Source organism: Engraulis encrasicolus, chromosome 13 (genome assembly GCF_034702125.1).
Source record: "Engraulis encrasicolus isolate BLACKSEA-1 chromosome 13, IST_EnEncr_1.0, whole genome shotgun sequence".
NCBI classification, from domain to species: domain Eukaryota; kingdom Metazoa; phylum Chordata; class Actinopteri; order Clupeiformes; family Engraulidae; genus Engraulis; species Engraulis encrasicolus.
The window spans coordinates 33,599,906-33,624,547 of NC_085869.1; the positions used below are offsets into that span (position 1 = coordinate 33,599,906).

Sequence of the window (24,642 nt, forward strand, 5' to 3'; positions counted from 1 at the left end):
AAAGCACACGTTGCAGTTAATTCCTAAGGGATCGGCCGCTGTTTTAGACCTAGTGCCGAACTGAGTGAAAAAAGCTCTCTATTTTCTACTCCCGCCTCGCCAACATAACAGCGGCGTCCTTTCAGGTGACTCTAAACAACATTGCCGAGTGGCCAAAGCCTACATGAAAATCTTTCACAAAATCTGACTGAATGCTGATGAAATGCCATTATGGAAACTACAGCTTCACGTATGTGTGGGCAATGTAACACCTGGGCCTGACAGAGTTCATTTTTGTGGGTAAGCAGGCAAACGCAGACACAACACGCAAGTCTTTGTAGAGAGATGACAAAGCAATATGGTGAAATTAGTCTTACCCGTAACTGTTGGTGATATCTTTGTTACCTCCAAGACAGCAGAGTTAACAGAGGCAAGGACATTCTCTTGTACATTTGGCAGCTGCGAGAAGTCAGAGACAGTCTGGGTATATTCGGGAGAGGATGAGATCCTCTCAGTGTCTCGGCTGGAATTTCTGGTGCCAATAGCAAAGACCAAGACACCGCTCTCTTTCAGAGAGCTGGCTGGTGTGTCAACGTTATCGCTAGACTTAGCTCCGCTCAGCAGAATTAGAATTTGAGGGACGCCCTCTTGCCGTCTGCTGCCAGAGGAAGGAGTGAAGGCACTGTCTTTCACGTACTGGAGAGCGGCCCCGGTGTTTAGCGGCCTGCCTCCTTTGTGCCTCAGAGCTCTTACAGCATCAAGCGTTTCCTCCTTTCCTGTGTATGTATTCAGATAGAAGTGGGCCTCTGGCTCTCTGCTGTATTGGACCACAGACACACGATCTCTGTCCTCCATCACATTTAGCTTCTCCACTACCCTCTGAACAAAGTCCTTCATAGCTGGGAATGCATTCCTAGTGTAATCGGAGCCATCCAGCAGGATCACAACATCCTTTTTAGGAGCGGCATGGTCAACTAGAAGAAAAACGACATGATTTAGCAGGTAGAAAACTTTGTGTGAGCCCAGTCTCTCCACTTGCCATTACTCTAAAGGGCAAAAAGGGCCCTGAGACAAAGGACTAGACAATTGAGAGGCGGCCATGCAGACGTACAGTACACGTACCTATGACGGTTGGCGTGGTAGGTGTGACCTGGACAACAACGGTTTCTATGGAATCGACAATGGTTTCCTGAACACTGGGGAGATCACTAAAGTCAGACACAGAGGCCGCGTTGGCAGGCTCATCTGCGATCCTCTGCAGTTCCCTGGCGTCTGAATTTCTGGTGCCAATGGTATAAATTTTGACTCCCTGCTCCCTCAGCGCAGAGGCTGGGGCATCCACGCTGTCATACGACCTTCCACCACTCAGCAAAATCAGTATCTGAGGGACACCCTCCAAGCGTCTACTGCCTGAGGACTCGGTGAACACACGGTCCTTGACATACTGGAGGGCGGACCCGGTGTTGAGGGGTCTGCCTCCTTTGTGCCTCAGACCGCGGACGTTTTGCAGAACCTCGTCCTTTGTGGTGTAGGTGTTCAGATAGAACTGAGCCTCTGGCTCTCGGCTGTACTGGACCACAGCAACGCGGTCTCTGCCTTCATCCAAACCAAGTTTCTCCACCACCCTCTGAACAAAGTCGCGCATGGCGGGGAATCCACTCCTAGTTCCGTCTGAACCGTCAAGTAGGAGCACCACGTCTCTCCTGGCAGCGCGGCCCTCTGCTATAGCAGATGATGCATGTTAAAAGGCATATCTATTACTCTGCCAAAGCACACGTTGCAGTTAATTCCTAAGGGATCGGCCGCTGTTTTAGACCTAGTGCCGAACTGAGTGAAAAAAGCTCTCTATTTTCTACTCCCGCCTCGCCAACATAACAGCGGCGTCCTTTCAGGTGACTCTAAACAACATTGCCGAGTGGCCAAAGCCTACATGAAAATCTTTCACAAAATCTGACTGAATGCTGATGAAATGCCATTATGGAAACTACAGCTTCACGTATGTGTGGGCAATGTAACACCTGGGCCTGACAGAGTTCATTTTTGTGGGTAAGCAGGCAAACGCAGACACAACACGCAAGTCTTTGTAGAGAGATGACAAAGCAATATGGTGAAATTAGTCTTACCCGTAACTGTTGGTGATATCTTTGTTACCTCCAAGACAGCAGAGTTAACAGAGGCAAGGACATTCTCTTGTACATTTGGCAGCTGCGAGAAGTCAGAGACAGTCTGGGTATATTCGGGAGAGGATGAGATCCTCTCAGTGTCTCGGCTGGAATTTCTGGTGCCAATAGCAAAGACCAAGACACCGCTCTCTTTCAGAGAGCTGGCTGGTGTGTCAACGTTATCGCTAGACTTAGCTCCGCTCAGCAGAATTAGAATTTGAGGGACGCCCTCTTGCCGTCTGCTGCCAGAGGAAGGAGTGAAGGCACTGTCTTTCACGTACTGGAGAGCGGCCCCGGTGTTTAGCGGCCTGCCTCCTTTGTGCCTCAGAGCTCTTACAGCATCAAGCGTTTCCTCCTTTCCTGTGTATGTATTCAGATAGAAGTGGGCCTCTGGCTCTCTGCTGTATTGGACCACAGACACACGATCTCTGTCCTCCATCACATTTAGCTTCTCCACTACCCTCTGAACAAAGTCCTTCATAGCTGGGAATGCATTCCTAGTGTAATCGGAGCCATCCAGCAGGATCACAACATCCTTTTTAGGAGCGGCATGGTCAACTAGAAGAAAAACGACATGATTTAGCAGGTAGAAAACTTTGTGTGAGCCCAGTCTCTCCACTTGCCATTACTCTAAAGGGCAAAAAGGGCCCTGAGACAAAGGACTAGACAATTGAGAGGCGGCCATGCAGACGTACAGTACACGTACCTATGACGGTTGGCGTGGTAGGTGTGACCTGGACAACAACGGTTTCTATGGAATCGACAATGGTTTCCTGAACACTGGGGAGATCACTAAAGTCAGACACAGAGGCCGCGTTGGCAGGCTCATCTGCGATCCTCTGCAGTTCCCTGGCGTCTGAATTTCTGGTGCCAATGGTATAAATTTTGACTCCCTGCTCCCTCAGCGCAGAGGCTGGGGCATCCACGCTGTCATACGACCTTCCACCACTCAGCAAAATCAGTATCTGAGGGACACCCTCCAAGCGTCTACTGCCTGAGGACTCGGTGAACACACGGTCCTTGACATACTGGAGGGCGGACCCGGTGTTGAGGGGTCTGCCTCCTTTGTGCCTCAGACCGCGGACGTTTTGCAGAACCTCGTCCTTTGTGGTGTAGGTGTTCAGATAGAACTGAGCCTCTGGCTCTCGGCTGTACTGGACCACAGCAACGCGGTCTCTGCCTTCATCCAAACCAAGTTTCTCCACCACCCTCTGAACAAAGTCGCGCATGGCGGGGAATCCACTCCTAGTTCCGTCTGAACCGTCAAGTAGGAGCACCACGTCTCTCCTGGCAGCGCGGCCCTCTGCTATAGCAGATGATGCATGTTAAAAGGCATATCTATTACTCTGCCAAAGCACACGTTGCAGTTAATTCCTAAGGGATCGGCCGCTGTTTTAGACCTAGTGCCGAACTGAGTGAAAAAAGCTCTCTATTTTCTACTCCCGCCTCGCCAACATAACAGCGGCGTCCTTTCAGGTGACTCTAAACAACATTGCCGAGTGGCCAAAGCCTACATGAAAATCTTTCACAAAATCTGACTGAATGCTGATGAAATGCCATTATGGAAACTACAGCTTCACGTATGTGTGGGCAATGTAACACCTGGGCCTGACAGAGTTCATTTTTGTGGGTAAGCAGGCAAACGCAGACACAACACGCAAGTCTTTGTAGAGAGATGACAAAGCAATATGGTGAAATTAGTCTTACCCGTAACTGTTGGTGATATCTTTGTTACCTCCAAGACAGCAGAGTTAACAGAGGCAAGGACATTCTCTTGTACATTTGGCAGCTGCGAGAAGTCAGAGACAGTCTGGGTATATTCGGGAGAGGATGAGATCCTCTCAGTGTCTCGGCTGGAATTTCTGGTGCCAATAGCAAAGACCAAGACACCGCTCTCTTTCAGAGAGCTGGCTGGTGTGTCAACGTTATCGCTAGACTTAGCTCCGCTCAGCAGAATTAGAATTTGAGGGACGCCCTCTTGCCGTCTGCTGCCAGAGGAAGGAGTGAAGGCACTGTCTTTCACGTACTGGAGAGCGGCCCCGGTGTTTAGCGGCCTGCCTCCTTTGTGCCTCAGAGCTCTTACAGCATCAAGCGTTTCCTCCTTTCCTGTGTATGTATTCAGATAGAAGTGGGCCTCTGGCTCTCTGCTGTATTGGACCACAGACACACGATCTCTGTCCTCCATCACATTTAGCTTCTCCACTACCCTCTGAACAAAGTCCTTCATAGCTGGGAATGCATTCCTAGTGTAATCGGAGCCATCCAGCAGGATCACAACATCCTTTTTAGGAGCGGCATGGTCAACTAGAAGAAAAACGACATGATTTAGCAGGTAGAAAACTTTGTGTGAGCCCAGTCTCTCCACTTGCCATTACTCTAAAGGGCAAAAAGGGCCCTGAGACAAAGGACTAGACAATTGAGAGGCGGCCATGCAGACGTACAGTACACGTACCTATGACGGTTGGCGTGGTAGGTGTGACCTGGACAACAACGGTTTCTATGGAATCGACAATGGTTTCCTGAACACTGGGGAGATCACTAAAGTCAGACACAGAGGCCGCGTTGGCAGGCTCATCTGCGATCCTCTGCAGTTCCCTGGCGTCTGAATTTCTGGTGCCAATGGTATAAATTTTGACTCCCTGCTCCCTCAGCGCAGAGGCTGGGGCATCCACGCTGTCATACGACCTTCCACCACTCAGCAAAATCAGTATCTGAGGGACACCCTCCAAGCGTCTACTGCCTGAGGACTCGGTGAACACACGGTCCTTGACATACTGGAGGGCGGACCCGGTGTTGAGGGGTCTGCCTCCTTTGTGCCTCAGACCGCGGACGTTTTGCAGAACCTCGTCCTTTGTGGTGTAGGTGTTCAGATAGAACTGAGCCTCTGGCTCTCGGCTGTACTGGACCACAGCAACGCGGTCTCTGCCTTCATCCAAACCAAGTTTCTCCACCACCCTCTGAACAAAGTCGCGCATGGCGGGGAATCCACTCCTAGTTCCGTCTGAACCGTCAAGTAGGAGCACCACGTCTCTCCTGGCAGCGCGGCCCTCTGCTATAGCAGATGATGCATGTTAAAAGGCATATCTATTACTCTGCCAAAGCACACGTTGCAGTTAATTCCTAAGGGATCGGCCGCTGTTTTAGACCTAGTGCCGAACTGAGTGAAAAAAGCTCTCTATTTTCTACTCCCGCCTCGCCAACATAACAGCGGCGTCCTTTCAGGTGACTCTAAACAACATTGCCGAGTGGCCAAAGCCTACATGAAAATCTTTCACAAAATCTGACTGAATGCTGATGAAATGCCATTATGGAAACTACAGCTTCACGTATGTGTGGGCAATGTAACACCTGGGCCTGACAGAGTTCATTTTTGTGGGTAAGCAGGCAAACGCAGACACAACACGCAAGTCTTTGTAGAGAGATGACAAAGCAATATGGTGAAATTAGTCTTACCCGTAACTGTTGGTGATATCTTTGTTACCTCCAAGACAGCAGAGTTAACAGAGGCAAGGACATTCTCTTGTACATTTGGCAGCTGCGAGAAGTCAGAGACAGTCTGGGTATATTCGGGAGAGGATGAGATCCTCTCAGTGTCTCGGCTGGAATTTCTGGTGCCAATAGCAAAGACCAAGACACCGCTCTCTTTCAGAGAGCTGGCTGGTGTGTCAACGTTATCGCTAGACTTAGCTCCGCTCAGCAGAATTAGAATTTGAGGGACGCCCTCTTGCCGTCTGCTGCCAGAGGAAGGAGTGAAGGCACTGTCTTTCACGTACTGGAGAGCGGCCCCGGTGTTTAGCGGCCTGCCTCCTTTGTGCCTCAGAGCTCTTACAGCATCAAGAGTTTCCTCCTTTCCTGTGTATGTATTCAGATAGAAGTGGGCCTCTGGCTCTCTGCTGTATTGGACCACAGACACACGATCTCTGTCCTCCATCACATTTAGCTTCTCCACTACCCTCTGAACAAAGTCCTTCATAGCTGGGAATGCATTCCTAGTGTAATCGGAGCCATCCAGCAGGATCACAACATCCTTTTTAGGAGCGGCATGGTCAACTAGAAGAAAAACGACATGATTTAGCAGGTAGAAAACTTTGTGTGAGCCCAGTCTCTCCACTTGCCATTACTCTAAAGGGCAAAAAGGGCCCTGAGACAAAGGACTAGACAATTGAGAGGCGGCCATGCAGACGTACAGTACACGTACCTATGACGGTTGGCGTGGTAGGTGTGACCTGGACAACAACGGTTTCTATGGAATCGACAATGGTTTCCTGAACACTGGGGAGATCACTAAAGTCAGACACAGAGGCCGCGTTGGCAGGCTCATCTGCGATCCTCTGCAGTTCCCTGGCGTCTGAATTTCTGGTGCCAATGGTATAAATTTTGACTCCCTGCTCCCTCAGCGCAGAGGCTGGGGCATCCACGCTGTCATACGACCTTCCACCACTCAGCAAAATCAGTATCTGAGGGACACCCTCCAAGCGTCTACTGCCTGAGGACTCGGTGAACACACGGTCCTTGACATACTGGAGGGCGGACCCGGTGTTGAGGGGTCTGCCTCCTTTGTGCCTCAGACCGCGGACGTTTTGCAGAACCTCGTCCTTTGTGGTGTAGGTGTTCAGATAGAACTGAGCCTCTGGCTCTCGGCTGTACTGGACCACGGCAACGCGGTCTCTGCCTTCATCCAAACCAAGTTTCTCCACCACCCTCTGAACAAAGTCGCGCATGGCGGGGAATCCACTCCTAGTTCCGTCTGAACCGTCAAGTAGGAGCACCACGTCTCTCCTAGCAGTGCGGCCCTCAGCTATAGCATATGACACATGTCAGAATGAGAAAGCACATTGCAGCAAATGTTTCAGATTTTAATCAAGAAATAGATGTAGTGTCCAACCTAAAGAATATACTTTTTGTTGCCAAGAAGCTACACTAATAAAAATCAAATTACAGTATAGAAAACAAGTCAGCAGATCTATGCACTCTTACCTGTGCCTCTTGGGATAACAGGAGTAGGCTGTACTACAACATTTCCCACCACAAATAAAAGTTCCTCTGGAATACTTGGAAGATCAGTGAACTCAGACACTGACAATGCAGTACTTGGGTCATTTGAAATCCTCTGCAGTTCCCTGCTGTCAGAGTTCCTGTTTCCAATTGGGAGGATCTGTACACCCAGCTCCTTTAGAGCCGCGGCTGGAGCATCAACATTGTCAAAAGACCTCCCACCGCTGAGCAGGATCAGCATTTGTGGTACACCCTCCAAGCGTCTAGAGCCAGAAGAGGGTGTGAACACGTTCTCCCTCACATATTGGAGGGCTGCTCCAGTGTTGAGAGGCCTTCCTCCTTTATGTCTCAGATTCCTAACGTTCTCAAGAACATCCTCTTTCCTTGAGTGAGCGTTCAGATAAAATTCTGCCTCTGGCTCTCTGCTGTACTGGATCACAGCAACACGATCTTTGCTCTCACCCACATTTAGTTTCTCCACCACTCTTTGAACAAAGTCAAGCACTGCTGGGAACACACTCCTTGTTCCATCAGAGCCATCCAACATGAACACCACGTCTTTTCTGGGAGTTGTTCTGTCAACTAAGGGTAACGTAAAACGTAAAGGCACATGAGAATCTTACGATTTAGATCTTGGATAAAAATGAAGCACTAGAATATACAGTATTTTTAGCACAGTTACTTTTAGGACAAAAGCCCCTGTTGGCTATGCTGAAATAAATATATATCAATATATCTACCTCAGTCTCTCTCAAGTGTACCTAAAATCATGTTTTAATCATCCTTATAGTAGATGTTCAGAGCCATTGATGAAGGAATTACAGCCAAAAGTTAAAATGATCGACAGTCAAACGTGCACATACCTATGATGGGTGGTGTGGTTGGACTGGCATGGACAACATGAGAGTCTACTGAATCAAGAAGCTTCTCCTGAATACTGGGAAGGTCACTGAAGTCCGAAACAGTGAGGGCATTGCCAGGCTCATCTGAAATCCTCTGCAATTCTCTATTGTCTGAATATCTGGTGCCAATGGTGTACATTTTTACCCCAAGGTCTCTTAGAGCAGAAGCAGGTGCATCCACACTGTCATATGACTTTCCACCACTCAGTAAAATTAGTATCTGAGGGACACCTTTCAGTTGTCTACTGCCAGAGGACTCAGTGAGCACACGGTCTTTGACATACTGGAGGGCAGACCCTGTGTTGAGGGGCCTGCCTCCTTTGTGCCTCAGACTACGGACATTTTGCAGAACCTCATCCTTTGTGGTGTAGGTGTTCAGGTAGAATTGAGCCTCTGGCTCTCGGCTGTACTGGACCACAGCAATGCGGTCTCTGCCTTCATCCACATGGAGTTTCTCCACCACCCTCTGAACAAAGTCACGCATGGCAGGGAATCCATTCCTAGTTCCGTCTGAACCATCAAGAAGGAGCACGACATCTCTCCTGGCAGCCTCGCCCTTGTCTACATTATATGGCACATATTAAAATAACACTGTATCATTCTGCCAAGAAAACACTTTTTGGCAATTTTATTGGGTATCAGCTGGTGCTTTGCCTCAGGGATCATAGTTATTTTTTGCCCACCGCTAATTATTAAGTATATGCCAATATGATACAAAATGAAATACAGCAGAAATGTCTTCTTACCTGTTAATGACGGTTTTACATGAGTGGCCTCTCTTACCCCAGTGCTCACCATGGACAAAAGTTGCTCTTGAACACTTGGAAGGTCACTGAACTCTGATACAGACAATGTGGCACTGGGCTTATTCGAAATCCTCTGCAGTTCCCTGCTGTCAGAGTTCCTGTTTCCAATTGGGAGGATCTGTACACCCAGCTCCTTTAGAGCCGCGGCTGGAGCATCAACATTGTCAAAAGACCTCCCACCGCTGAGCAGGATCAGCATTTGTGGTACACCCTCCAAGCGTCTAGAGCCAGAAGAGGGTGTGAACACGTTCTCCCTCACATATTGGAGGGCTGCTCCAGTGTTGAGAGGCCTTCCTCCTTTATGTCTCAGATTTCTTATGTTCTCAAGAACGTCTTCTTTCCTTGAGTGGGTATTCAGGTAGAAATGAGCCACTGGCTCTCTGCTGTACTGGACCACAGCAACACGATCTTTGCTCTCACCCACATTTAGTTTCTCCACCACTCTTTGAACAAAGTCAAGCACTGCTGGGAACACACTCCTTGTTCCGTCAGAACCATCCAACATGAACACCACGTCTTTACCAGGCATTTCTCTTTCAACTAAAGATGTGAAAATTGTTTGAAGAATGATATTCGTTAGAGTGGTAATCCAAAGTTCTTTGCTATTATACACATCAGTGTTTCTTTTTTGCAGCACAGCGACAATATATATAGTATATTATTAATTTCTCATCTTAAATTGATTAATTAAATGTAATATCTGTATTTTACATCAACATGCTTACCAGTCATGGTTGGTGACAATGGTTTGGTCTCAGTTTCCAAGTCACCCATTGCTGACAGCAGCTGCTCTTGAATGTTTGAGAGGCCAGATGGATCTCCCAATAACAGCGCATGATTAGGTCTGGCAGCAATCTTTTCTATTTCTCCTCTATCTGAGCTTCCTGTTCCGATGACAAATGTCTGAACCCCGCTGTTCTTTAGAGCCATTGATGGTCCTTCAACACTGTCTTTTGATTTTCCACCCGTCAACAGAACTAATATTTGTGGCACATTGTCCACGTACCTGCTTCCAGAATGGGTGTTTATTATGTTGTCTTTCACAAATTGCAAGGCTCGTCCAGTGTTTAGGACACTGCCCCCTGTATGTGTAAGTCCTCTAATGGCATTCAAAATATCTTCCTTTTTAAAGAAAGAGTTGAGATAGAACTTTGGCACAGCAAAGGTTGTAAACTGAACCACTGATACTCTGTCTCCAGTGCTGCCCACGTCAAGCTTTGCCACAATATTGATTATGAAATCTCGGATAGCTTGAAATCCACTTCTTGTGTAGTCTGAGCTATCCACAAGAAAGATTACATCCCTTTTTGTCACATCATGTTGAACTGAAATGTAAATGTACAATGTAAGTTTTCAAACATAGATGTATTTTTTAACTATGTACAGTACATGTGTATATAAATATTGATTTACGGTGATACTCACAGCCACCAACTTCAATTGTTTCACCCTCCTTGGTAAAAATTGTACTCATTAAAATCTGTCGAGCACTTTTGAAGTCAGAGAAGCCAGGTGATATGAGAGCATCATCGGACTGTGAGGAAATGACTTGCATCTCTGCCCGATCACTGGGCTGTGAGCCTATTGCAAAGGTCCTCACTCCCATTCGTTTCAATGCCCTTGCGGGCCCATGAGGGGAATCTCTAGACCTACTGCCAGAGAGCACTACAAGTATCTGAGGGACACCTTCCAGGAGACGACTCCCTCCACTTGGTGTAAAAACATTGTCTTTCACAAACTGAAGGGCTTTTCCAGTATAGTGGGGCCTTCCCCCCTTTGGTCTCATGTTGAGCACTGCGTTTACGGCACTTTCTGTTGATCTATGGGCGATCAGGGGAAATTCGATTGCTGGTTCATTGCTAAATTGAACGACGGCAACTTGATCCTTATTTTGGTCGACTTCAAACCTCTCCACAAGACTGCCAACAAATGCTCTAATGCCAGAGAATTTATTTCTCACGTCATCTGAGCCATCGATTAGAAACACTATGTCTCTTTTCATACCTGTGGTTGTTTCTGTTATGGAAAAACAAGAACCACCACTTCATCAACAAAATGGATAACACCATGCAACGTCAAAGGCTTATTGTATTACACAGTATATACAATACAATCAAAAAGAACACAAATCTACTTGGCAAACTGATTTCTTACTATGGAACTGAATTGTACTTTAACAGACTCTTACCCAAAATGGTGTGTGTGGGTTCCGCAAGTTCTGGTGTGTATGACACTGTGGATGTTAATTTCCCATGCATATTTTCAATTCTGCTGAAGTCAGACACGGAAAATGCATGGGCAGGTGTGTAAGCCACTGTTTGCAATTCAAGAGTATCTGCATTTCGTGTCCCGACAGCGATTGTTTTGATGTTGCTGTCTCTTAAAGCCTGCGAGCTTGCTCGTACATCATCGTTAGACCGCCCACCACTAAATATGTAAAGTATCTGTTGTATACCCTCCAAGCCTCTACTTCCAGCGGCAGGGATGAAGACATTATCTTTCAAAAACTGTAGAGCAGCTCCAGTATTAAGTGGCCTTCCTCGTTTGTGCCTCAGAGACTGGATTGCACTGATTATGTCACTTTTTGAGAAGTAGGAGTTTAAGTAGAAATTGGCTCTTGCGTCCCGACTGTACTGAACAAGAGCAACTCTGTCACCATTTTCGTCTATGTTGAGGCTTTCGATTATCTTTTGAACAAGGCCACGGATCCACTCAAAACCAGTCCTAGTGTCCTCAGACCCATCAAGAAGAAACACTATGTCTTTTTGGGAAGATTCTGTGGGGAATTAATCATACGTAAACACAATATCATGATGCCAACAACTTCAAAAATCTGTGATCAAGCCTGACATTACCCTATCATAGGAGAAAAAGAAAATCTTACCAAACGAAGATGGTGCCACAGTTGGCCTCATTTGAGGAGCAGTGTGCCTCACCAAAGACAAGAGCTGCTCTTGTACAGGTGGCATGTCACTGATGTCATTCATCATTAAGTAGTAGTTTGGGTCATACGATATCTTTTGCAGCTGAAGTGTGTCTGCGCCTGCTGTGCCAATACTCACTGGTACTACTCCCATGGCTTTCAGGGAGTTAGCAGGGCCAGTGACATCATCACTAGAACTCCCATCACTCAAGATCACCAACAACTGAGGAACACCCTCAAGACGCCTGCTGCCAAACTGTTCAGCAAATACTTGGTTCTTCACATACTGAAGAGCCGCCCCAATGTTTGCAGGGCTTCCACCTCTCTGTGTCAGTTGTCTTAGATTGTTAACAATGTCGTCCTTTTTGGCATGCGTATTCAGTAAAAAGGAAGCTGCTGCCTGGTTACTGTATTGGACAACTGCAGCCTGACATTTATTTGGTCCAAATTCCAGTTTCTCCACCACTCTCAGTGCAAAGTCCCTCAACATTGGAAACTGTTCGGAGGCATCTGAGGCATCGATCAAGAACACAATATCTCTTTGCCCAACATCCTCTGAAATTAATTGATAATAAAGCACAAGTCAATCCTCTGTACAGAAACACTAACTTGTCACATGTGATGTGTCAGAGAGATGTTTAAAAATATTAAGATATTTAGAGAGCCACAGGGCATACCTTCATGAACATCATTTGGTAAAGTGCTTAAAAAAATACTATAGTAAACATACAATCATTAAATAGAACATTTCAACTAAATAGTAAAAAAGGGGAAAATCCTTACCTACAACAGGTGGAGATTGCAATCTTGGCGATCGGGGTACGTGTTTTACAAATGACATGAGTTTGTGTTGAATTGTTGGAAGTTCTCCAAAGCCTTGTATGGAAATCGTATAGCTGGGGATGTGAGCTACTGTTTGCAGTTGAATTATATCGGCGTTCTGTGTTCCAATTGTGAACGATAAGATCATCTCCTCTTTCAGGCCCAAAGCTGCACGCCTAACATCGTCCCTTGACCTTCCGGCCGTCAAAACAATGAGAATTTGGGGAACGCCTTCAAGACGTCTGCTTCCAGCAGAGGGGGTAAACACATTCTGCCTGACATAGTCAAGGGCTACCCCCATGTTTTGTGGACTTCCCCCTTTGTGCTGTAAGTTCCTGATAGCACTGATAACATCTCTTTTGGATGTGTAAGTGTTTAAATGGAAATTAACCACCGGGTCTGTGCTGTACTGGACCACAGACAACTGGTCGTGATTCTGGTCCACACTGAGTTTTGCCACCATATTTTCCACAAACTGTCGGATTGCAGGGAATCCATCCCTTGTGTCATCAGATCCATCCAGCAGAAAAACAATGTCTCTTTGTGCTGCATCTAATTCCACTAAAACAAACATTGAGCAGCCACGTCAACATTGTTTTTTTCCGGAAATCATCACATTTTTTTCACAACATGCGCACAAGAATAAGCTTTTTAAGTAACATAACACTGTAAGTATACGTGTGTATCTACAGTACAAATATATATTTTTTAACTATAATTACAACTTCTACTGCATCCAGTACTTATTATAAAAACAACAATAGCAATAATTTTGGTTAATACAGTTTTGCAAGTGTGGCATCTAATCCTTAAATGAGAGATATAGATGATTTTCATGAGCGTGTTAAAAGTCCATCAGTGGAAAAGATCAAAGGTTTGCTTCAAAGCCACAGCAAACACTATGAAAAACATTCTTTCATTCCCCAAGGAACTACTGGTCTTGGAATGAAGCAGGGAAGCTGCAAAAGGCTTGCAATGATTGAAAAAAATCATTGGCTCAAGGAAGAGCATAAGCTGAATAAAGAAGGCTCTCAACTAGAGAACATGAGAGAAAATAGCAGACTCAAATGACAGTCATTATGAATCTGACAAAAGATGTTTATGAACCCATGCGATGTAGCTTCACAGCGCAGCAGATGCTTTCATGAAACTGAAGTCGGGCCATCAAATGAAGATATAGTTTCATTTGAGACAAAATGGAGTTGGTGGAAAGCGGATAGGCTGCAATGAGAATAGATGCAATTCTTACCAACTATGGTAGGGGGCTCAATCTCCATTTTGGACTGAACAAAGGATAGGATGTCCGTTTGAATGGATAAAAGTTCTCCAAAGGAGGGCAAGTTGAAAAGAAACCGAGAAGAATAGGCGATTTTTTGTAGTTCGGACACCGCTGCGTTCTTCAGTCCAATGGCAAATGTGAGAACTTTCATTCTTCTAAGGTCAGCAGCTGGGCCTAAAACATCGTCCCTGGATACTCCACCCGTCAAAACGATGAGCACTTGAGGAACACCAAGGTGACGTCTACTTCCTGAAGATGGCACAAGGACATGGTCCTGAATGTACTGTAGTGCAGCACCGGTATTAAGTTGTTTCCCTCCCTTTGGCCGAAGACTTCTCACAGCGTAGATAACTTCCCTTTTAGTTGTGTACGTATTAAGTAGAAAATGTGGCAAAGCGTCGTCACTGTACTGCACCACAGCTACACGAGTGTTATCCTCATCGATGTCAAGCTTTTCAGTCATTCTTCTAATGAATTCTCGCATGGCTGGTAATCCACTTCGTGAGTCATCAGAGCCATCAAGGAGAAAAATGATATCCCTTTTGAAATCGTCGGATATAACTGAGAGTTCAGGACAAACAGAAAAGGAACAAGGTGCTTTACTATCAGTAATGTTAAGATATGATTCAGAGAGAGGTCATCCTCAATTTCCATAGCTTAGGGTTTTTAAGAAGTTGAAGCTAACTAATCAGTATAAAAAAGATCAGGATTGAACGCTGAGAGAATGAAAGCCATCTTTTCATTTGAAAAGATGTACCAGTAGTATTTGTATCAAAATCCATAGCTTTAGAAACTGAAGCATTTCAGCAGAAAATAGCACACAACAAGCATACAAAAACATTTACATTTGTGTGTGTGTGTGTGTGTGTGTGTGTGTGTGTGTGTGTGTGTGTGTGTGTGTGTGTGTGTGTGTGTGTGTGTGTGTGTGTGTGTGTGTGTGCTGTACAGTATGTTGCACCCAGTGTGTTTTTGTATGGTAATACATGAAAGACAACCAAGGCACACCCTGGAAAATTTCCCCTCTGCCACAATATTGTGTAAAATCCAGATCATAGCTGTCCACTCCACTAGCGTCCATATGTAATCTTAAATATACATTTGAATCATATTTGGCTAAACACAACAGAATTATTATTTCCTCATGGCAGATGTACCTTGGTTATCTCTAATGTGTTACCTGGCATTAAAGCAAAACAGCATAGCGTGTTTAAAACCAGCATACGGTACATGCCTTACCTATTGTCTCAGGCAACTCTCCAGTAGCCTCCATTGAGGTTTTTGAAATGGTTTTGAGTTGAGCAACGACCTCCGGTTCAATTAATGGTAGTAAAGAATACTCAGAGATCTTGTGCACCATATTTGGTGTGAGTGCAACCATTTCCAGCTCATTTTCGTTTGCTCTGCCCACAGCAATACTTATTGGCAGTACTTCAAGATCTTTCAGTGCCTCTGCAGGGCCCTCAACACCATCCCTAGACGGTGAGCTACTTATCAGAACCAAAATCTGAGGGACCCCTTTCAGCCTTCTGCTTCCAGAAGAGGCTGTGAATATGCTGTGTCTCACAAAGGTGAGAGCTGATCCAATGTTACTTCTTTGTCCCCCTTTGTGTTTGAGATTTCTTATGGCATTTAGTACATCATCTTTGTTAGAATGCGTATTCAGGTAGAAATGTGTTTCTTGGTCTCCACTGAACTGGACCACCGACACTCTGTCAGCATTTTCATTCACATTCAGAGTCTCCACTAGTCTTTGAACGAAGAGAACTAGATCTCTGAATCCATCTCTTGTGCCATCAGAACCATCCAGCAGGAATACAACATCTCTCTTTACATCTGAGGTTTGCACTGAGGTTTGAACTGAGACATAATGAAACATTAATTGCGTTGAAGCACACAGCTCAAAAGTTCACTGTCTTTTCACACTTAATGAGATAAAATGGCCTTACCTTGTTGCAGAACAACCACCAGCTCTTCTTGGGGAAGGCTCACAATCTGGTTGAGCTTCCCCTGGACGGTGTCGAGCTCACTGAACTCCTGCACTTTGAAAGCAAAGGATGGATTGTGGGAGATTTCTTCGATCTGCTTTGGGTCCGCATCCTTCACGCCGACACCAAATGGCACCACTCCTGTTGTCTTCAGATCTCCCGCTGGTTCCCTCACATTGTCGCGTGACCTCCCGCCAGTGAGCACGATCAAGAACTGTGGCACGTTATCGCCTGCTCTGCTGCCATGGGCGGGCGAAAGGATGGTATCTTTCATGAACTTCAGAGCAACTCCTGTGTTCAAGCTGCGCCCCCCGGCCAACCTGAGCCCGCTGACAGCTCTGAGCACCTCGTCTTTGGTGTTATGGGTGTTCAAAAAGAAGCTTGGAGAGGGATTCTCACTGTGTTGCACGACTGAGATTCGAACTTTGTCAGCGCCAATGTCGAGAGGCTCTATGACCTTTCTGATGAAGTCACGGATGTAGGGGAAATCTGCTCTGACAGCGTCTGTGCCGTCAATCAAGAATGCCACATCCCTCTGTCCTCCTAAAACACGGAAATAAAGCAATTAATAAAAAAGACACAAGGGTTATTCCGCAAAATCAGAAGAGCTTCATTGCAAAATGGTGTATATCCATTTTGGAACATATTGGGAAATTGACATTTTTGTATCTTCTCAAAATATTTGAATGGCAAAAATTCATCCATAGATGACAAAATGTTTGAACAGTCATTTCCAATAATAAAATGCAAGGTCAAAAATGGTGCACACACCGTTTTGCAATGAAACTCCTCATATAGTACACTCAAATTTTTCAAGATTTAATTGCACTTAAAGGGACAGTTTGGTCAATTTCAACATGCAGTTGTAATGCTCACACTACCCTGGACTTGTCAGTGCCTGAGATTTTTTTTTCTTCTTCTTCAGCCGTTTCCGAGATCCTGGTCATTGTAATGGGGGCAGCTCTTTGTTTACATTTCAAAAAAACATTTTTATTTATTCCCAAAAACATCCAAAAGGTTATAAAACATCAGCAGACAACTAGCAAACAGCAGTACCTTTTGGGAAAATATTTGGAGTTGGCCTATGTTTCATTTTTTAAAAATGTAAACAAACGCTGCCCCCATTAGAACTGCTCATATCTCGGAAAGGGCTGAGCCGAAAAATGTGGCATCACCAGGTACTGACAAGTCAAGGGTAGCGTGAGCAATACAACTGCATGTTGAAATTGACCAAACTGTCCCTTTAATATGTATGCAGGACTAAATCGCCATGCCAAGTTTAACTAACATTCGTGCGGATGTGTCACTGTGTCACTGCATGCAAGTCTCACTGCCTGCTTTGATCTGCTTTGGGTTTGCGTCATTCACGCCGACACCAGTCACACAGTCACACACACACACACATGCAATTGATTATACTACACTATATAAAATATAAAACATGTATTTCATGTATTAGTATCCTTGACAGATAAAGTTAACCAACAAATTGCGCAAGCTGCTGTAACTGTGACAAGACTCACCAGGTGGTGGTGGGGGTGGTGTTACAGTATCGGTGTCTCCGACCACTGTGATCAAGGGTGTAAATATCTGCTCAACAACACCTGGCAGGCTGTCAAAGCGGTCCTCATAGTAAGCCAGCTGTGGCACAAATGCAATGTTGGTAAGGAACCTCCTTTCCACCTGGCCTGCGCCCACCGCAAAGGTCAAAATTCCAGCCACAGCCAGCCTGTCTGCCACTTTTCTCTCCTCATCTTGGGAAGGACCCCCGGTGACTAAAACCAGCACCTGCTGGACTCCTGATCTCTTACGAGACCCGACAGAGGGCTGGAAGTTATTTGCGAGGGCATCCCCAAGTGCAGCGCCAGTGTACAAAGTGTTACCTCCCATCGGTTGGAACCGTTCAATGGCATCGAGAACCTCTTGCTTTGTCTGGTAGGTGTTGAGATGGAATTCCGTCTGTGTTCTGTCACTGTACTGCATCAGCCCAATTTGTGCACGGTCAGGTCTCACATCCAGGCGATTAACGACACCAGTGATGAAGCTCTTGACATAGGGCATGTTTCTGCCCACATAGTCGGACCCATCTACCAGAAAGATGATGTCTCTAACCACCTTTTGGGTCTGTACCGTTGTTATCTCCACCACTTAAGAGATATAAAGAAAGAGTAAAAATAAATTAAATTGAATTGAAAACTAAACATACTGTACAGTATACAGTAGAAACATCATACTTATTTGTTATTTAGAAGTGAATAGACTTTTGTTGGCATGTTTGTATGAACAGTGAGTAAGATAAACAACATTCAAATATTTGCCATAGTGTATGCAATGATGGCCCAGGATACCTGGCTCTGTTGGCGTCTCGGTGATGACAACCCCTGACAAGGTCGTCAGCGGTGACACAACCATTTGCGGTTGGCGCAGCAGCTGGCGGAAATCCTTCATCATGTAGACCAGACTGGGGTCAAACGCGATCTTCTTGAGCTCCGCCTCATCTGCGTTCTTTGTTCCCGCCGCCAAGGTGAGCACCCCCAGGCGCTGCAGGCCCTCAGCAGCCTGGTCCACGCTGTCGGTCGACTTCTTACTCGTTAGCAGCAGCACAAGTGAGGGCACTCCATCTCGGAGACGGCTTCCCCTCTCCGGCCTCAGCATGTTGTTCCTGACAAACTCCAGGGCGGCGCCTATGTTGACGGGTTGCGAGGCAGGCCTGGGCTTGATCTTGGACAGGTCATCGGCCATCGACTCCTTAAAGGCGTGCGTGTTCAGGTCGAACACCAACGTGGGGGCTGTCGCGAACTGCGCCACACCGATTTGTACCTGGTCAGGCGCGATCGGCATGTTGTTGACAAACTTCCTGATAAACTCACGCACGCCATTCAGAACCGTGTTGCCCATGGTGCTATCCAGGACGAAAATGATGTCCCTGTTTCCAACCGAGAAGGCTGCAAAAGATAATGAAACAATGCAATTTCATTGTCATTTTAGGAGCTGAAATACTTGTTACAGAAATTATGTTCAACATACAATGCACAGCAAAAATGAGTACACACATTTTGAACAATATTCCAATAAGAACAAAAGTTATTTCCAAAACTATCATAGAGCAAGTGTAATACAACATCTTTTGAGCTTATGACAGAAAAGTAAGGTCAATACTTAATTTAACTTAAATGACATATTTGTCCATTTTTGTGAAATTATGCTGGTGCAAAAGTGAGTACACACCCCTATGTGAAATGCCGTGTTGGCCCGAAACGTCTCAAAATTGAAAGGGATTAAAAGGGAGGTCATCGGTGTGCATTTCATCCTTGCCTTACATTGATTTTTTGTGAGATTTTAATGAAATCCTATAGAGTATTGTGACCTTCTTCAGTAGTCACAGTACATGTTGACAAGCATATTTCTTTTGGTGAAATTCAGCTTGGGGAAATTCAGCTTTTTAAGCATGGGGTAATTTTCTTTGTACAAATCAATTTTTTACCACCACACATGCTTGACACCATTTAATGCAAAAAAATATCATGGTCTCATCAGAGTCAAACAAACTAAGGATATGGGTTACTGGAACCATGTCCTGTGATCTTATGACACCAAGATAAACAAATTTGCGATTTGTACAAAGAAAAGTGCCCCATGCTTTAACTCAAGCATGGTAGTGGGAGTGGCACCGCTTGGGGCTGTGAGGATGCCATCATCAGTAGGAAGCTGAATTTCATCAAAAGAAATATGCTTGTCAACCGGTACTGTGACTACTGAAGCAGATCATGATACTCTCTATAGGATTTCATTCACATCTCACTCACATCTATTTTAGCCAGGTGCAGACTCAAAAGGTAAAAGTTCAATGTAATGCAAGGATGAAACGCACACCGATGACCTCCCTTTTAATCCCTTTCAATTTCGAGACGTTTCGGGCCAACATGGCATAGTTGCCATCTCAGGCACTATATGGGAGTTTAACATATAGGTGTACTCACTTTTGCACCAGCATAGTTTCACAAAAATGGACAAATATGTCATTTAAGTTATACTATTGACCTTACTTTTCTGTCGTAAGCTCAAAGGATGTTGTATTACAGTTACTCTATGATCGTTTTGGAAATAACTTTTTTTCTTATTGGAATATTGCTCAAAATGTTACTTTTCAACAGGGGTGTACACACTATTGCTGTGCACTCTATGTTTAACATATATATGAAACACTGATTTGAATTTGAAGTAATTAGGCTGTTACACTGCTTGGCTCATGGTGTACATCTTTTTAATTAAAAAAAAAAGGTTTCAAGTGCAACTCTGAGTACCGGTAATTATTATCAGTTTAATTCTCAGGAATTAAATTGTAAAGCACTCAATTAAGAAATACACAACACTGGTGGGGTCTTGGTGCAGTTGGTTAAATGGAATTTGTGTAGCATGACCAACTAGTGGAGTTAGAGGATAGATATCATAAAACTAAATACCAGAAATGTGTTTACCGTGAGTAGTTTAGGATGACTAAGCATCCAATCAAAGATGACCAGGAGAATTGTGCTGTACTTACTGTCTCCAGAGCTTTGAGAAAATCATTAAAAAAAACTATATGCCTACAAATTAACAATTATAAATAATATAAATGATCAAATGTTATATGTCATGTAAAATGTAATATATCATGTGCATAATAGTTTCAATAAATCAGCAGCATGTTGCCACCGTGAAAATGTGAAAATTTTGATTTGTGAGAATACAAGTCATAGTTCACAGAGCGCTGTGAAATTACCATAGACCCCGCTAACTCAAACTCTGCCAAGAAAATTCTTCGACTGTCACACACAATATTCATACCAATGTTAAATCAATCACAGGCTGAAAAAAGCTACACAAACAAAGTTTGTGAAGGAGAAATGAAAGAAGTTTTTTAGCCTGCCCAGCCTGTCTTTGACTACACTGGTAATAACCTATGGTACGATCATTGGACGTTTTTCTGCAAATTTGTGATTCTGGCACAAATTTCGAGATAGGATTGAGTGAGGTTGCGGTCATTTCAAAGAATTCTGTGAGCTCACATTGGAGCCAAGCCAATCTTTTCAAACTTTTCACACAAATGTGCATTGACATTAACATTTTTTTGTAAACCCCAGCTGGAGGATAACATAAGCCCACATACAAATACACATACACATGATTACATACCTTCAGTGACAGAAGTGTGTAAGACAATTTGTCGCTGAGCCACACCATTAAGGTATGGAACCAGTTGCTCAGCCGTGCTATCCACGGCCGTGAGATCGGGGGAATTTACCACAAAGCTGGGGTCAGACGCCAAGGCCTCCACAGAGCTCCTGGCCGCCTCACCCACCGCCACGCCAAACGTATAGATATTGGCCTCCTTCAGGGCCAGCTCCCCTGAACTAACATCGTCGGTGGACTGCCCTGCACTGATCACAACGAGCACCTGCGGCACGCCCTCATCTGTCCTGCTGCCCGCCTCGGGCACCAGCAGGCTCTCCACAACCTCGTCCAGGGCGGCGCCCAAGTTGGCCTCATCGCCCCCGGTGAAGGTCAGGCCCTGTATGGCCGTCTGGATGGAAGCTTTGCTCTCGTGGCTAGTGAGATAGAACTTAATCTCGGGGTCTGCGCCGTATAGCACCAGGGCCACCCGCACGGCGTCCCTGCCCACATTGAGCCCCGCGATCAGTTTCAGGGCCAAATCGCGGACGCGCGGGAAGTTGTCGGCTCCAACGTTCTCTGATCCGTCAATTAAGAGCACTAGGTCGGCGGACTCTTGGGCTTCGGTGGGCAGTGGAGAAGGAGGAGTAAGGGGAGAGAGGGAGAGTGGAGAGGGGACAAACAGAACACAAAGGCATCAAGTGATTGTTAAGTCAGGGAGAGGAGGGGAAAAAGAGATGAAGGGAAAGGGCAATGGTTGACCTAACAACCATCAGCCAAAATGATCATCACAACAGAAGCACATCATGCTGCATGTGGACTGAACCAAGGAAGATGCTCTCTAAATGTCTGATGTGTGTAAGCCTCTTACATAAAACTTGCCACACACTGTGCAAGGGGGGTATGCTATATGTGAGCATTTAAAGAGAAGTGGCGGGTGAGGATTTCAATTGCAATGGGTCCGTTTCAAATATCTCTGCCCGTGTTGAAACGAACATCCTCATTGTGAAACAGATGGTTTTGGGGTGCGGGGAAAATGTGTAGTGTAATTTTCGCATCTTCGTTTTGCGTTCAGTCACTCCATGCAGACTCATGTTACATGATTCAGTGATAACAGTACCAGTCATGACTCTCTGTGTCTCATACTTGTTGCTGCTGCATGTAAGATGTAGATACATACTTTGAAAAGATCTAATGTGACAGCTTGTATACATATAGTATATGGTGGACAGGTTTATGGTAATTTCACTAAGAACAACTCTAATTCAGTAACCATCATGAAACAGTATGTTCTGGACCATTAATTAAATAGAATAGAATAAAGTAGAATATAATAGAATAGAGTGACTAGAATAGAATGCGTATGTATTGTAAATATTGTATGTAGATGAGCATAATGGTGGGCGTCTCTCGACAATGTTGTTGCTAACTAAGTTAGCAACTTACTTGGTTGTAATGCTCAGTGGTTAGCAACAACACATTCGAGAAACGGGACCCTGTACTGTAGACTGGCATCCCAAAAATGTATAGACCTATAACACTGTCCCTGACTTTGCCGTCGGTTTTACAGCAGTAAACAAGTATGAGTGCAGGCAGGTTCATCACCGTTTAAATATCAACACACATTGTGCACAAAAATGTTACACATAAACAAAGAGATCTTGTGTTGGCAAGATGCAAGCAGTGATAATAAAAAGGGCATAAATCATAAATTAAGATGGTGATGGCAATAATGATCTTTTGGATCACTATTTTTCTATTCTCCATTTCTCCTTGTAAAGTACCAAGTTTGTAGGTGCAAACTTTGAATGCCACTTGTATATAACATGAACAGGTGAAGAGTTGGAAGGATTCTCACATGTTACCTTTTTTGGATAACATGAAACTATTAAGAAGTAAGATAGTGATCATAAAAGGGGTAGAAAGTTTTATGGATTGGCATGAAAAAGCATGGCTATTTAATTAATGCATTAATCAATTAAGTAATCAAAGCATGCAAACACACACACACACACACACAATCTTAGTTCATGGTGTGCTCAGGGAAAATTATGAACTGTGTGAATGAAACAGCGTGCCTGGAGGATTAATGATAGTGTTTCAAGGGCTTCCCCCCCCAGTGCAATCTCTATCTGGCACATACAACACAATATATGTATCATAGAAACTTAAACAACACAGCCTCCTGTGATGGACGCTAAAGTGCAATGCATTACTGTGATATAGCTATGTGGTAACACGTTTAAGTAACTCCTCCCTTATCATGCATGAATGTATTACTTAACTCCTTATAAACCTTGTTCACCATATGTTTAATATGTCTATAAATCATTTATTTATTAAACATTACATCTTATTAATATATACATAATAGTTTATAGACATATTAGATTATGAACACATTGTTAGCTAAGAGTTAATGCATGCATTCATAACATGATTTATAGGAGGCAGTTCTTGTAAAGTGTTGCCCACTATATTATATCACACAGATAGACTTGGAACTGGGGGGGAGAAAACCCTGAAACACGTAGTCGGGTGGGTGACCTTTCCATTACCTGCACCGCTACATATGACTGGAATCCCAAGGTTGAGAAAACGCCTGCTCTGTAAAAATGTCTGCTGTATAAAGTTTAGAACCAACCATTGATTTCTTCTTTTGTTTTGTTTGTTTTTTTGACAGATGCCTTCTTTGACAGACAAGACCATTTTGAGTTGGACCCACCACAAAGGCTGCAGTTGTTACTAAATACTATATTGAGATGACTGCAAGGATACCCTGACTGGTTTTAATGACAACATTACTGAGGAGACAGCTACTGCACTGCCAAGGTATAATGGCCTCCATAACAACAGCGACAACAACCTTCAATGACATCCATGACTGCAAATGTCTATTGTACATGCCATATCAACAATGCTTTCTCCATTACTTTATTATGCGAAAGGACTTGAAGCATAGGCTATTTGAAATGTTTTCACTATCTCTGTTCACCTCTTCTTATTGCATATATTTATTTGAAAACATGGATTAACTGGTTGGTGGGCAGTCATGGGTAAGCGGTTAGGTCGTCAGATAAAGGAAGTCAAATATATCGTGTCAATTGTGTCACCATATCGCTCTGTTGAACTATTCAAAACTAATAACTGAATGTGAAACTCGACAGACATCTCAAATGGTGACATATAATCGGCATAGGCTATATCTCATAGGTGCCCACTTTTTCAGATTCCTCCCATCAGGGAAGCTGACGGGGGGTGGGGGGTGTCAGACAGGTCAGCTGTCCTGGGCCCAGGGAGAGAGGGGGCTCCAGAATTGCTTCTGTAGCCTATATTACATTGTATGAATTGTGCCGGTGGCCCTTTCAGATGACTTTGTCCCAGGCCAAACCAAAGCTGTCAGTGGCCCTGCCTCCCCATGCACATCTCTGGTACTCTCCTAATACAGTCTATGGTAATCTCCCATAATGTCTGTCCCCCACAGCCACCACTACAAAAGCCTCCCGATTTTGCAACTCAAATCTGACAGGCATTCAGTCATCCACAATCCAAGACACATCACAGAGCACGGAGGGCAGAGTCTTCTGTTTGACACCATACCATACATAGCCTACAGTCAGGGAGATGTCAAGGGGGCC

The 24,642-nt window shown here is 44.8% G+C and overlaps 1 protein-coding gene across 1 annotated transcript in view; it reads right to left on the reverse strand.

Annotated features, from left to right (window-relative positions):
* Positions 1-24,642, reverse strand: part of col6a3 (collagen, type VI, alpha 3) — an 86,678-nt gene that overhangs the window by 55,820 nt on the left and 6,216 nt on the right. The window contains exons 3-24 of the mRNA XM_063213774.1: positions 21,029-21,625; positions 18,202-18,798; positions 17,377-18,000; positions 15,815-16,396; positions 15,105-15,725; positions 13,839-14,429; positions 12,551-13,150; positions 11,729-12,322; positions 11,033-11,620; positions 10,270-10,860; positions 9,570-10,169; positions 8,785-9,384; positions 8,000-8,599; positions 7,119-7,718; positions 6,340-6,939; positions 5,595-6,191; positions 4,594-5,193; positions 3,849-4,445; positions 2,848-3,447; positions 2,103-2,699; positions 1,102-1,701; positions 357-953 (exon numbers count right to left, since the gene is read on the reverse strand). Coding sequence (XP_063069844.1) covers positions 357-953; positions 1,102-1,701; positions 2,103-2,699; positions 2,848-3,447; positions 3,849-4,445; positions 4,594-5,193; positions 5,595-6,191; positions 6,340-6,939; positions 7,119-7,718; positions 8,000-8,599; positions 8,785-9,384; positions 9,570-10,169; positions 10,270-10,860; positions 11,033-11,620; positions 11,729-12,322; positions 12,551-13,150; positions 13,839-14,429; positions 15,105-15,725; positions 15,815-16,396; positions 17,377-18,000; positions 18,202-18,798; positions 21,029-21,625 — 13,173 coding nt within the window. The remainder of the gene's footprint in view (positions 1-356; positions 954-1,101; positions 1,702-2,102; positions 2,700-2,847; positions 3,448-3,848; positions 4,446-4,593; positions 5,194-5,594; positions 6,192-6,339; positions 6,940-7,118; positions 7,719-7,999; positions 8,600-8,784; positions 9,385-9,569; positions 10,170-10,269; positions 10,861-11,032; positions 11,621-11,728; positions 12,323-12,550; positions 13,151-13,838; positions 14,430-15,104; positions 15,726-15,814; positions 16,397-17,376; positions 18,001-18,201; positions 18,799-21,028; positions 21,626-24,642) is intronic.